Below are 12,072 nucleotides of genomic sequence, written 5' to 3'. Positions count from 1 at the left end.
GGGAGGGGCTGATCATCCTCTGCTCAGATCCAAACTATGCTAGCCATAGGGAGAGGACAAGTGGTTTTGTGTGGGCCATCTGGGCCTTTCTTATTTTCAAAGACTAAGATGAAGATTGAGGGCTGCACAGAGTGGGGCCACTTCCTTCTCCAACAAGGCGTCCAGCCCACGTACAGGCAGGTTCTCAAATTCAGGCTTCACTTCTTGTTCCCTTCTTCAGTGGCTGAGGCACTTCTAATTCTTCCCCATCTTCTCCTCCACCCTGGCCAACTCCAGGACAAACAATAGTCGGACCTTGGGAGGGACTGTATTTAATATTGAAAACCTGTCTGTGGGTCATGAAGAAAAGAGATTGTGGATATATGTTAAAAGGGAAAAGCAAGGTTCAGAATGGAGCCACACGCTGGTCCCAGCCAAGTAAATATATAAACATCATTTAGGAGACAATGTGGTGGGGTGCTGGGTTTGAATAATGACCTTGAAAACTTAAAGTCATTAGCCTTTTGACTTCGGAGTCTCACCTGAAAAATGGAATAGAAATAGTAATAGAAAATTATTTCTACATGATTTCTGTAATAATGGAAACCGGACGACCTCTACCTTCCGTTCCGTCACATGTTTTCCCTCTCCCGTCCCATCCCCCTTCTCGTACCCCTCCCACCTGTCCGCCTCCACTCGCGCAAGCGCCCAGCGCCGCGCTGAGTCAGGCTGCGGGGAGAGCTCTGCAAGGCCTGACTGGGGCGGAGCTTGCGCCTGCGCAGTGCGCAGCTTCGGGGCGGGGCAGGTTTATAGCTGCTGAAGATCAGCTGACGCTCTGCATTGCAGACTGCGGAGTCGGGCGTCGTCATGTACTCTCTCTTCCTCCTGGCCAGCTGCCTGGGCGCGGGTAAGCCCTGAGACCCCCCCCCCCAACCTCTCCAGTCTGGGGAAGGGGTTCCCCACACGACGCTGCCCACCGTTCCGGAGCGGACCGTCTCCCGGGCCTCGGCCCTCCACTCTTGGGGTTGACAAGGGGCACTCACTGCGCAGGCGCTTGCGCAGCGCAGCTACCTGCTGGGCGGCGGACTGGCTGTCGGAGGCGGCTGGCCGAAGGGCCTCCTAGAAACCCCCGGGCCCGCCACGCTGGGCCTGGGGTCGGGGCGAGTGGGCTAGGCGGGCGGGACGGGAGAAGTAATGTCTCCCTCCCGGTTCGAGGTTTTGCCTCCCGGGGCCTCAGGTATGTGGGTGGGCCTGGAGGGAGACCCCCTCCTGCACCTGTGTTGTGCTTGGGCGGGGTGCACGTGATCGAGGTGGCCTTGAGTCCCATCCATTGGGCCTCAGCTGCCCCAGTTTTTAAGGATGTTGAAGTTGCAGGAAGCACATAAGTATGTCATCTATGTAGATGTTTATCTTTACATAGATATTTTATTCTTGCTCCTACATCTTGAATCAGATAACACGGGGTTTTGTGTCCATGATTTGCAATGAAATTTGAAATGTCTTGCACAGCCGCTGACCTGTTTTAGCATTGGCCTTTATTTTAGGAAAAATAAAAGTACGTAGAAGCTGTGCACAGCAGTATTTTTTTTTTTAAATTTTAATACATTTATTTATTTTTGAGAGAGTGAGAAAGAGCATGAGCGGGGAGGGGTAGAGAGAGAGAAGGAGACAGAGAGTCTGAAGCAGGCTCCAGGCTCTGAGCAAGCGTTTAAGCACAGACCCTGACGCGGGGATCGAACCCACCAACCCACGAACCGTGAGGTCATGGCCTGAGCCGAAGTTGGACACTTAACTGAGCCACCCAGGCGCTCCTACAGCAGTAGTCTTATACTTGTTCGTTGCCCTTAAATTGTACTGATGGTTATTAAAACCATTGCAGGCTATTAAGGCAACACTTGGGAACCAGTTACATTGCCTTCTGGAATTAGAAGGAGCCCTCCGGCCCTCCCCATGTTACTGTGTGCCCTTTCTTGCTCCAAACTCATGCTCATTTAAATCATGATAAAGGGAAATGAGTGAGGTTGAGTACTTATCCACCTTCTGTAGTTTGATAGTCATGGAACCAGATATTAATTTATATAGGGAGAGGATCCGAAGCCTGGGTTTTTTCAGGTAATACAGCTGAAAGGAAAAGAAATCCATTGAACGGTAATAAATCCGATCTTTAGGGCCAACCTCATTTCTGTTTCTAGTTAACTGTAATCAGGAGCTAGCTGCCATAAACTAATAAAATGGATGACCGAGTTGATGGAAAACCTAAGAAATAAGATACAGTTAAAACAGATTTAAGGTGTTTTTCTTCTGTTAGCTTTCAGCACCTCCCAGGTATGTATCTTAACCTTAAACCACACTCTTAAACTTGTTTTACTTGTAGATTGTGAAAGGCGATCTGCTTACAAAGAAAGATACTTGATTTTGTAGGCACTGAAGAAACTGTATTTATTTCTCCCTGGGGTTGATACTATTAGCTACTCCATCATCTGCATAATAAACTAATACTAGTCTCTAAATGTTCTGCACTGATTGAGGACAATTTTTTGTTCGGTATCAAACAGTTCGTACTGGCAGTGAGTCACTCCTCACAAGACCTTTGTGAGTTCTGAATCATTCAAGTCACTGGAAAGGGACTTGGTTCTTTTGAAGTGTGAAATCCTCCTCTGGCATATTTGGGAATATGGTTAACCAGAATATTTAGTTAACCAAGAGACCCTCTTCCCTGAACACTTGAGTGAATGAGAGCATGTTACAAGTATAGGCCTTGTCTGACCTGGCTGCCTGGCCTTTGGGGTTATCCCAAGGTTACGAATTTCCAGTGATACCGAGTTTGTTAATGAAGGTGCGTGGTGACTGCAGCATCCTCTGCTGTCTGAGAGGTGCTTAGAACTTGCCATTCCAACATGTACATGTAGTGTAGTGTCATCAGTACTTTTAATGATGACCTGGTGATAGAGACCCTTGCTTTTGAAGTTTTTGGACTCATCCAGTGGTCCCTCCTTTCCCCCCACCTGATAAAGAAAGTAAAGTAATGATCTACTGAGAGAATTGGGAGAGCATCTGATCTGACCTCTTTGTAAGGAATGAAGATGCCAGCGTGGCTCCAGAACTGACTCTCCCAAATCATAGGCCATTTACTGGGGAGGGCAGGATCAGAACTCCCGACAGGGCTTGCTCTTTCTGTAGCCCCCTGTCGATATTTACCTTTACAGACTTAACGGGTTGTAATTTGCATACCAGAAACATGCTCTTTGTATAACTTGATGAATTACCGCAGAGCTATAACCACCTTCAGCAGCCCTCAAGGTCAAGGGATAGAGAACATTAGCATCCCCTGTGTCTCACCCACTCACTACCTTGTCTCACTTGCTCCAAAGGGGACCCCTTTGTTAGCTTCCAGCACCATAGATGCAAAAAATAACTGTTTTTGAACTTTTTGCATATGGAGTCATGGTAAGGGCATGCTGTTGGGTGACTCCTTTGGTGGACAAAGACAGGGCCAGTGTTAATGAGGTGATATGTGGCATGGTGCCCGGGGTGTGAAGTGTGCTCAGTGAAGCTTAGGTGTCCTGGTACTGTCACTTGGGTGGTGGCTGACCAAGTCAGTGGTGTTTGCCTAACACCGAGGCAGGTAGTCTCTCTGGGGGTGTTAGAATGTGTTATGTGTACGCGTATGTTCATTTGATAGCACATTTTTATGAATATTCAAGACCTGAGTTTGTGGTGCAGCCTGCCGAATAGCAACAGAACTTCAGTTCTCACCTGACAGGAATTGTGGATAAATCTGATTTCTCAGTTTTCAATCAATAATTAGTTTTACTCTGACAATACTAATGTTATTCATGAAGGGTTTATTTGTATTAACCAATCAAGGGTTTGTTAAATGCTTTAATTGTATTTGACAAGCCATATCCAGTACATTCTGCAAGTTGGATTGAATGGCCTGGATTTTTCTAGATCAGGGGTAGGAGAACTTGTTCCTCCATTTTCGTGGTTTGTGGAACTGACCAGGCTGGGGATTGACTAGATGGGGAGAAGGGAGACGGGACAGGGTGCTGCTGGCTGGGGAAAGCACCTGCTGAGGCCCGGGGAGCTCTCTCAGCCAAGACCATGCCCCGTGAGCCAGCATGTGCCACAGCTTTGGAAACAGTCTTGTAGCACGGGCATTCTAGATTACTGGAAGCCTGGCTCGCTGCCTCTTACTTGGTTTTGTCATGAGAAAGGAAGGTCTAGGTTTTCTTTACATCAACAGAAGAGAATACTAATTATGTTACCCTGCCTTTTTTAATTTTCCTAAATCATTTTAAAATAATGGTGAAAAAGACAGTGATTGGGATGAATTGGGCCGTTGCAGAAGTACTAGTTCCTTTGCTTTTTGTTTTGTTCCATGAGATTCGAGAAAATAACCAGAATTATGCCCTTGGGTAATAGTTTGTATGCTGAAAAATAAAAAATTCCATGTTTTCTTACGGAATTTGTAATTATAATGGGACCGAGATGATACCATGGAAAATAATTGTATTACATTGCTGATAGCTCTGTGACCTTGACCAAGTTACTTACATGGTGGTGCTTTCCTCATCTGCAAGAGAGGGTTACTGATCATTCTGACCTAATAAGGTTGCTGTGAGGCTCTAGGACTTGACTATGGAAGGACGTAGCTGGTACACACTGTAAGGTTGACTGCTGTGCCACAGGTAAAAACCGTATCATGTTTGCCAGTGTCCTTGTTGTACCTGCACGAGGGACTCCCTCTGCCCTTGATTTCATCATATCCCTTGGCTTCTTTCATTTCAGGGGATGTCTTAAATTTAATAAAACAAATTGACTTATAAATATGTGTACTGTGTGTAATTACTGGGTCAGGAAAACAAAACAAGGTCATCAGTCAGCAGTTAAGAGGAGATGGGAGTCTATATGCTAGTTTGCCAGACTTGGCGTATGGCTAGATCAGCCTCTGTCAGCAGTCCGGAAGATGAGGGCCTGGTCTTGGTAGTCTGAGTATTCATACTCTCCTCCTGTTGTTACTAACCGTTGTACCTGTTGTAAGTCCTCTCGTCTGGTTTCCCCATCCATATGTGGGGGCGAACCGTTTAGATAGTAGCTGCACACAGTGAGTAAGCCCAGGAATGAAGGAATGAGGGTAAAAAGTCTGTTTCCATCCTGCTAGTGTCCCCCAGACCTTTCCCGTAGACAGCCTGGTACCAGCTCCTTTAGGAGCCTTCCAGAGCAACATGTAATTGAGTGGGATTCCCCCCCTTCTTTCTTTTTTTTCTTTTCTTTTCTTTTTTTTTTAACACAAATATGTAATAAACCCGTAACACTGGCTGGGTCTTTTTCACACGAGTAACTTTGTAGACATCCAAAAAAAAAAAGGGAGAATAATTAGAATGAACACCCATGTATGCAATACTTGGTTAAGAAACAGGGCCCAACAAGTCCCTCCTCCCTTTGTAAATAACCACCTTCTTGGGCTTAGTGTTCATCACTTCCCTGTAGGCCTTTATCCTCTCATACGTGTAAGTGTGACCGTCACCAGTGTGTTTGATACTGTATTGGGTATTTTCAACATTGTACAAATACTGCATCTATTCTTGGGTTATTTACTTTTTGGCTAGGGAGGTTTGCATTCATGTTGATAATGTGTGAATCTTATTTTCACTACAGTGTACTATTTCATTTATGTCATCCTTTGTTGCTAGACCTTTAGATTATTTCTAGTTTTGCTTTTCTCTTAAACTGCTTCTGCACGTGTTCTTGTGCACATGAACAGACATTTCTCTAGGAGATATGCCTAGGAACAGAATTGCTGAGTTGTGGACTCGACATATTTTATTTTAACTAGGAATTGCCGAATTTCTCTCATATTTTGGCAATTTGTAGTCCCATAGTATAAGCAGTTTTACTTGCATCATTAACATTTGATGTTGTCAGATGTTAAACTTTTTCAGTTTTATGAATGAGTGAAAAAATATGAATTGCAGTTTCATGCTAGTATAGATAGACGTATCTTTTAAATTTCAGAATAATTTGAGATTTAAAGAAAAATCAAAAAGATAGTGTGAATTCCTGTATACTTCTCACCCAGCTTCCCCTACTGTTAACATCTTATATCTACTATACATTTGTCAAAAGTTAGGAGTGAACATTGGGACAGTGTTGTTATCTACACAGCAAACTTTATGTGGCCGTTACCAGTGTTCCCACTAATCTCAGGATCAGATCCAGAGTACCACACTGTAGTTAGTTGTCATGTTCTCGTAATCTCTTCCTCCTTCACAGCTGTTCAAAAAATAGTTACAGAGGGTTTCATTGTATGTATGTGTCAGTTTAATTTTAATTTTTTAGAGAGAGCTTGGCGAATGGGGGAGAGGGGCAGAGAGAGGAGAGAGAGAGAGAGAGAGAGAGAGAGAGAGAGAGAGAGAGAGAATCCCAAGCAGGCTTCAGGCACAGCAGGGTGCCTGATGTGGTTGGGATCATGACCTAGAGCTGAAATCAAGAGTCGGATACTCAACTGACTGAGCCACCTAGGCACCTTTGTGTGTGTTCATTTAGTTAACCATGTTGATGAACATCTGTTTCCGAAAAGGTGAGATGATCCTAATGACGCTTCTAAATTTTAAAATTGAATCCTGGCCACATTTGGACAGATGCTGTGTTTGAAAAGAAATTATTTACATTAATGGAAATCCCATAAATAAGATTGAAGGAGATACTCTAGAAATTCTTCTAGCTAGTCTTTGTGATGTCACTTATACATTAAAAATAAATCTTTTAGCAGTGGCGATGGGGTGCAAGTGAGGCATTGATACCAGAGGGTCGTGGGCCTTCCTGTCTCCCATGGAGTAGAACAGAGTTTGTCTTGCAGGTCGCATGTCCTCCTGTCTTTGGCTGCCTTGTAGAGCTCTTCTCCCTCTTCCTCCCATCAGGTCAAGGCTGCTGTCCAGCCTCTGGTGCCTTATTGTTGCTTAGAACCTTTGCATTTTATGCTCCACCTGTCTGCAGCATTTTCCTCCCGAGACCGTCCATGTGGGGTCCTCCTCCACTCAGTTGTCTGCTCATTGTTGGCTTCTCAGAATTCCTCACTGCGCGGTCTGCGTGGCCATGCTCTGCTGCTCTGGGCTTGTTCTTCTTTTGACGTGGCTTCATTTCTCTTCATAGCACTCCCCACCACCTGGCGTTCTGTGGTATGAAGATCTGTTGTCTTGCTCACTTGCTGTATCTGCCGCACCTTTGACTGGGTCCGGCCCGTAAGAGGTGCTTAGCGTCGTAAATGGTGATGTGAGGTGCCACCGAGAAGGCTTTGGCTCCGGAGGTGCTGTGAGGTTGCTGTGCCTGCAGCTTCGATGTTAATGCTGTCCAGTCTTTATCACGATTAAAAACAGCCTTTTCTTTTATTTACTGAAAGTAGTTTTAGGAATTTGTGGCAAGGGCTTGACAAATCAGTGACTTTGAGCTCAAGTGAAGTGTTGACCATTGTAATAGTTTATGTCCACATTAGAGGGACCCTCAAACCTGTTAGAGAGGATATTGCGTAGGAGGTAGAGACATATCTAACAGAACTTAGATATTCTGTGGTGGCTGTGATTTGAGGTAATTCTGAAAAGGGAACTGGCCATAATTTGCGAAGTTGCTTCCCCTCATCCGGGTTCGAGATCTGGCTTGTTTGTGACGGCAGCTCTCAAGCTTTACGGTCTCCGCATCCCCATATACGTGTGAGTTACTGAGGGATCCCAGAGAGCTTTGTTTACGGGGGCTGCAGCTTTCAGTGGTGCCATCTTATAAATGAAGCCGACAATTTTACAAAATCCTTTAGAAATGGTAAACCCGTGACCTGTTAATATAAGTTGAACGAAAAATAATTTTTCTTAAACACGAACATATTTAGTGGGAGAATGGCTTGTTACGTACTTTGGCAGTGTTTTTAACATTTTTATTTCTTTATTTTTTTAAAACAACTGTCCGGATTCTCTGCTGCTTCTGCTCTCAGTCTGCTCTCGTGTCAGGAGCCGTATGCTTCTGGAAAAACCCTGCTGCATGTTTGGGAGTGAACGAGGGGAAAAAGGCAATGAACACCTTGGTATTTTTACTATTAGGAGGATTTTGAACTCCCAGACCCCCTGAGGAAATCTCTGGGATCTTCCGGGTTCTCTGGACCATGCTTGGAGAACTGCTGGGAAGAGCTGATTTGCAGGAAGTACAGGCATCATAATTAACACTTACTGAGAGTTTATTGTGTAGTACCCAGTACTTTCCTAAGTGTTTTTTGCTTAACGTTGATTTAATCCTCGCAACAGCCTTAAGTCAGAATGCTGCGGCATTCTGCTATTCTGCTCTTACCCGTGCCATGGCCTGAAGTTTGGGTTTCTGCCCTCGAACAAAGGGCAGTATTCCTATAAAGTATTAACTAAGGTCAATCGAAGTTAGAGCGAGTTGACACATGTAGTTGATCATGTGGGACAAGCCCTGCACACTGCCTTTCCGTACTAGTGGGGCTGCCGTGCAGGCCACTGTAGCTGTTGCCCTCCTCTGCCTGCGTGCAGGGCGCACCTGGCCTGGCAGCGGGGCTGAGGCGGGGCCGGTGCCAGATGCCAGCCGGCTGACTGCACTCCTCTGCACACCTGGGCCGGGTCGGGGCCATGGAGATGTGCCACTGACCTCCACTTGGACCTGCTCATCTGACTGGACCCTGGGCAGTCCTGCCAGGTTTCATTACTTCACGGTGCCGTGGTGCCAGCATCATATCTAAGGTGATTTGATTTCATCTCTGATCATCAGCTGATAGATTGACGCTTTGGAAGAAGAGCTTTGCTAGCAGTTTGTTGGACTGGAGTGCTCTTGAATGAACCAGATAGGAGTTTCTCTTCCCAAAATTAATTATGCCACTTGCATCACTCTTGTGCAATCTAAGAGGATTGCGTTCGTGTCCCTCAGTGTCTCAGTTATCATTGCACAATCTGATTTACCTGAGGACTCTATTGCTTTCTCTATGGAGATCATTTTTTTTTTTTTTTGGTCCTGGAATGATCTCACTTACGAGAAAAGTGAAGGAGCATGAAGAGGGAAAAACTAAGGAGGGAGAGGAGAAGCAGCGAAGAAAGAACCTTTGTCTTACGTAACAGAAACAATAGCTTATTGGGGCCAGAGGTGATGGGATGTCAGCCAGGCAAGCTTGAGATTTCTTTTGTGATAAGAGGAATATTTGGAAGGAATATTTGGATCTTCCTTCCTTCAGATCAAGGCAGGCTGCCTCTGAGCATAAGCTGTTCTGAATGATTAAATGGGCAGTGTTTTTATTCTTCTCGGCAGAATGTTTCCCAAAGCAGGATCCTATAAAGAAGAGACAAGTGCTCTTTGCCATGGAAGGTATTTGTGACGGCAGCCCTTTGCTGTCGTGGTCCGTGTTGAGTGCGTTGTTTTATGTCCTGCTCTGAGGGGATCTAATTCTTCTGAGACCTGTCTGAGTGGAGGGAACCTGTGGTAGATGCCGGCCCTCCTGGGCTTAGCCTTCCTGGGTTTCCTAGCAGCCGGCCCGTTGCCATGGTGTTAAATTACCGAGGCAGCAGATCCATTGCCCTGTGGAATGTATGCACTGATTATTGGTGCTGGGAAGCCGCTCGCATTTTCTGTTATCCTTTTTTTTGGGCAGCTAGACTCCAAACAGTATTTAGTATGTGTTACTTAAGATATTTACAAGGAAAAAGAATGGCTAAAACACTAAGGCTGATTGTTTTAACACATAGACCATGTAAGATACACTTTCTAGGAAAGGTTGTCTTCTTCATTCTGAGAATGTTTTTGAAAATCTTTAGTAATTACATTGTGTATGTGGGCTTTTAAATATCCTCAGTGGAGGAAAGCTGTATAAAACTTGTTGTTTGGGGACTGTTCTGGGGGATGAGATAGATGATTAAGCTGGTATTTAGTTAGGCTTAGGTTTGACTGCAGACAACAGAGAGCTAGAGTAATAGGGGCTTAAATATGTAAGAACTGTCCGAATTCTTCCACAGGAAGTTCAGGAGCCAGGCAGTGGGCTGGTTCTACTTCCAGAAGAACTCAGACTCGCCCCTTTCTTCATGGGCCATAATGAGTGCTAAAGATCCAGCCATCACACTGGTCTTTAAAGGTGTGATACCTCTACTGACATCCCCTTAGCCAGAATGTGGTCTCATGGCCAGACCCTGCTCCCAGGGAGGCTGGGAAATGTAGTTTTTAAATTTTATCAGGCATGTGTGTAGCTAACTATAGTTCTGGTCCTCTGGAAGGAATGGAGAATGGATATAAGGAGTAATCTGTGATCTTGTAACCAAAGCCAAGTTCATCTATTGCATGTGCTTCAGAGCCAATCACTGAGACCTCAGGTGTGCGGCAAGGGAAGGGGTTCATCTGAGAGTCAGCCAACCAAGGAGACTGAGGGCACGCCTCAAATCCGCCTCTCTGAAGGGGCAGAGAACAAGTTTTTTAAAATAATTATAGGGGTTGAGATTACATATATATTGAAAAGGACAGGGAAACTTATTACAGTTCATGAGGAAAGACGGAGCATGTGCACTGAGCAAACATAAATACTTCCCATGTTCATTTTAGGTTGGAGACAAAAAATTAAAATGAGGCAAAACTGAGGTCCTGACATCAGGAGGTCCTCTTAGGTCAAGGGGTGGGGGGGTTGTGTGCATGCTCCAAGAACCTGTATAAACTGGATGAGGTCCTGGGCTTTCTATCTCAGGTAAGGGATGCAGGGTCTTGCTTGTTCATTGGCTGGAACCTTATCAGTGACCTTATCAGGATTTGTTAGTGGGGTCTGAAAGAAACAACAGTTGATTTGGGAGAAATAGGCCTTTTAAAGACCAGCTGTAAGCTTCCTGATAGTTTCAATCTCATTAACATGACCAGCTGTAAGCTTCCTGATAGTTTCAATCTCATTAACATTATTGGAATGTAGTTTCAGTTTCTGCCACATTGGGCAGTAATAGTTCCCCTGAAACTGGTGGTTTCTGCTTTTTTCTGCCTTTGAAGGTAACCTGGGAAAAAATTGTACCACAATATAAAAATTAGTACGCGAACGCTTTCTTTTGGTGGCTCTTCCCCTCAAGTCCACCATCATTAACAGGTAGGTGTGCAATGAGCTGAGCTTCATAGGTCCAGGCACTCTTGGTCCTTTCTCTACCTTCTCAGAGATTTTCACGGAATTCCTGAGAAAAGGGTACTTCCCCCTCCCTCCCTCATATTTTGGAGATTTTTTCACAGAATTCCTGAGAAAGGGGCACTCTTTTTCCCCCCTTATTTTGGAGATAATTGTGGCAAAAGTACTTGTATGGATCTTGGCTTTAGTAGACACCCCCCACCCCCCTTGGGCAGCGATCATGTTGTCTCACTGCCTCCTCACCACCCTTCCAGAAAAGGACAGGTTTTAAGGATGCATTTCTTTTTTTTTTTAATGTTTATTTTTGAGAGAGTAAGCATGAGTGGGGGAGGGGCAAAGACAGAGGGAGACAGAGAATCTGAGGTGGCTCTGTGCTGACAGCAGAGAGCCCGATGTGGCGCTTGAACTCATTAGCTGTGAGATTATGACCTGAGCCCCCTGGGCGCCCCTTAAAGGGGGCTTTTCTATAGAAAGTGGGTTTCAGAAATACTTTGAACTATGGCAGCTATCAGGATTGCAGGAAAGTCAGCTTGTAGCTTGAGTCATGAATTACTGAGAGCATTTCTTCTGTGGTATTTTAATTTTTTTAAATGTAATTTATTTATTTGAGAGCATGAGCAGAGGAGTGGCAGACAGAGAGGGAGAGAGAATCTTAAGCAGGCTGCACGGCCAGGGTGGGGCTTGATCCCAGGAACTATGAGATCATGATCGGAGCCGATATCCCCTCATCTGTGGTTTTTAGTGCCTTGCAGGGCACCTCTCATCCTTGCTCATGCAAAACTTTTTTAGCACCTCCGTACATAGCATCAACTCCTGGGCTGCTTTTAGTGGAGCCTGTTTCACTCTCTTTGTGACTAACTAATCAACAGCTTCCGAAGTTTTGGAATACAAAACTTTAGGCCTTTGAACTGCCAATTAATTACATGATGAAATGCAGAGTAAACACACAGAATGGC

The 12,072-nt window shown here is 45.0% G+C and overlaps 1 protein-coding gene across 3 annotated transcripts in view; it reads left to right on the top strand.

Annotated features, from left to right (window-relative positions):
* Positions 1-777: 777 nt before the first annotated feature.
* Positions 778-12,072, top strand: part of PSAP (prosaposin) — a 33,549-nt gene continuing 22,254 nt past the window's right edge. For all 3 annotated transcript variants that reach the window (XM_029931864.1, XM_029931863.1, XM_029931862.1), the window contains exon 1: positions 778-886. In XM_029931864.1, the coding sequence (XP_029787724.1) occupies positions 847-886 (40 nt within the window). In that variant the 5' untranslated portion in view covers positions 778-846. The remainder of the gene's footprint in view (positions 887-12,072) is intronic.

Source organism: Suricata suricatta, chromosome 2 (genome assembly GCF_006229205.1).
Source record: "Suricata suricatta isolate VVHF042 chromosome 2, meerkat_22Aug2017_6uvM2_HiC, whole genome shotgun sequence".
In the NCBI taxonomy this organism is placed as follows: Eukaryota; Metazoa; Chordata; class Mammalia; order Carnivora; family Herpestidae; genus Suricata; species Suricata suricatta.
The sequence above is the reverse complement of the archived record's forward strand: the minus strand, read 5'-3'. Positions and strand labels throughout refer to the sequence as shown.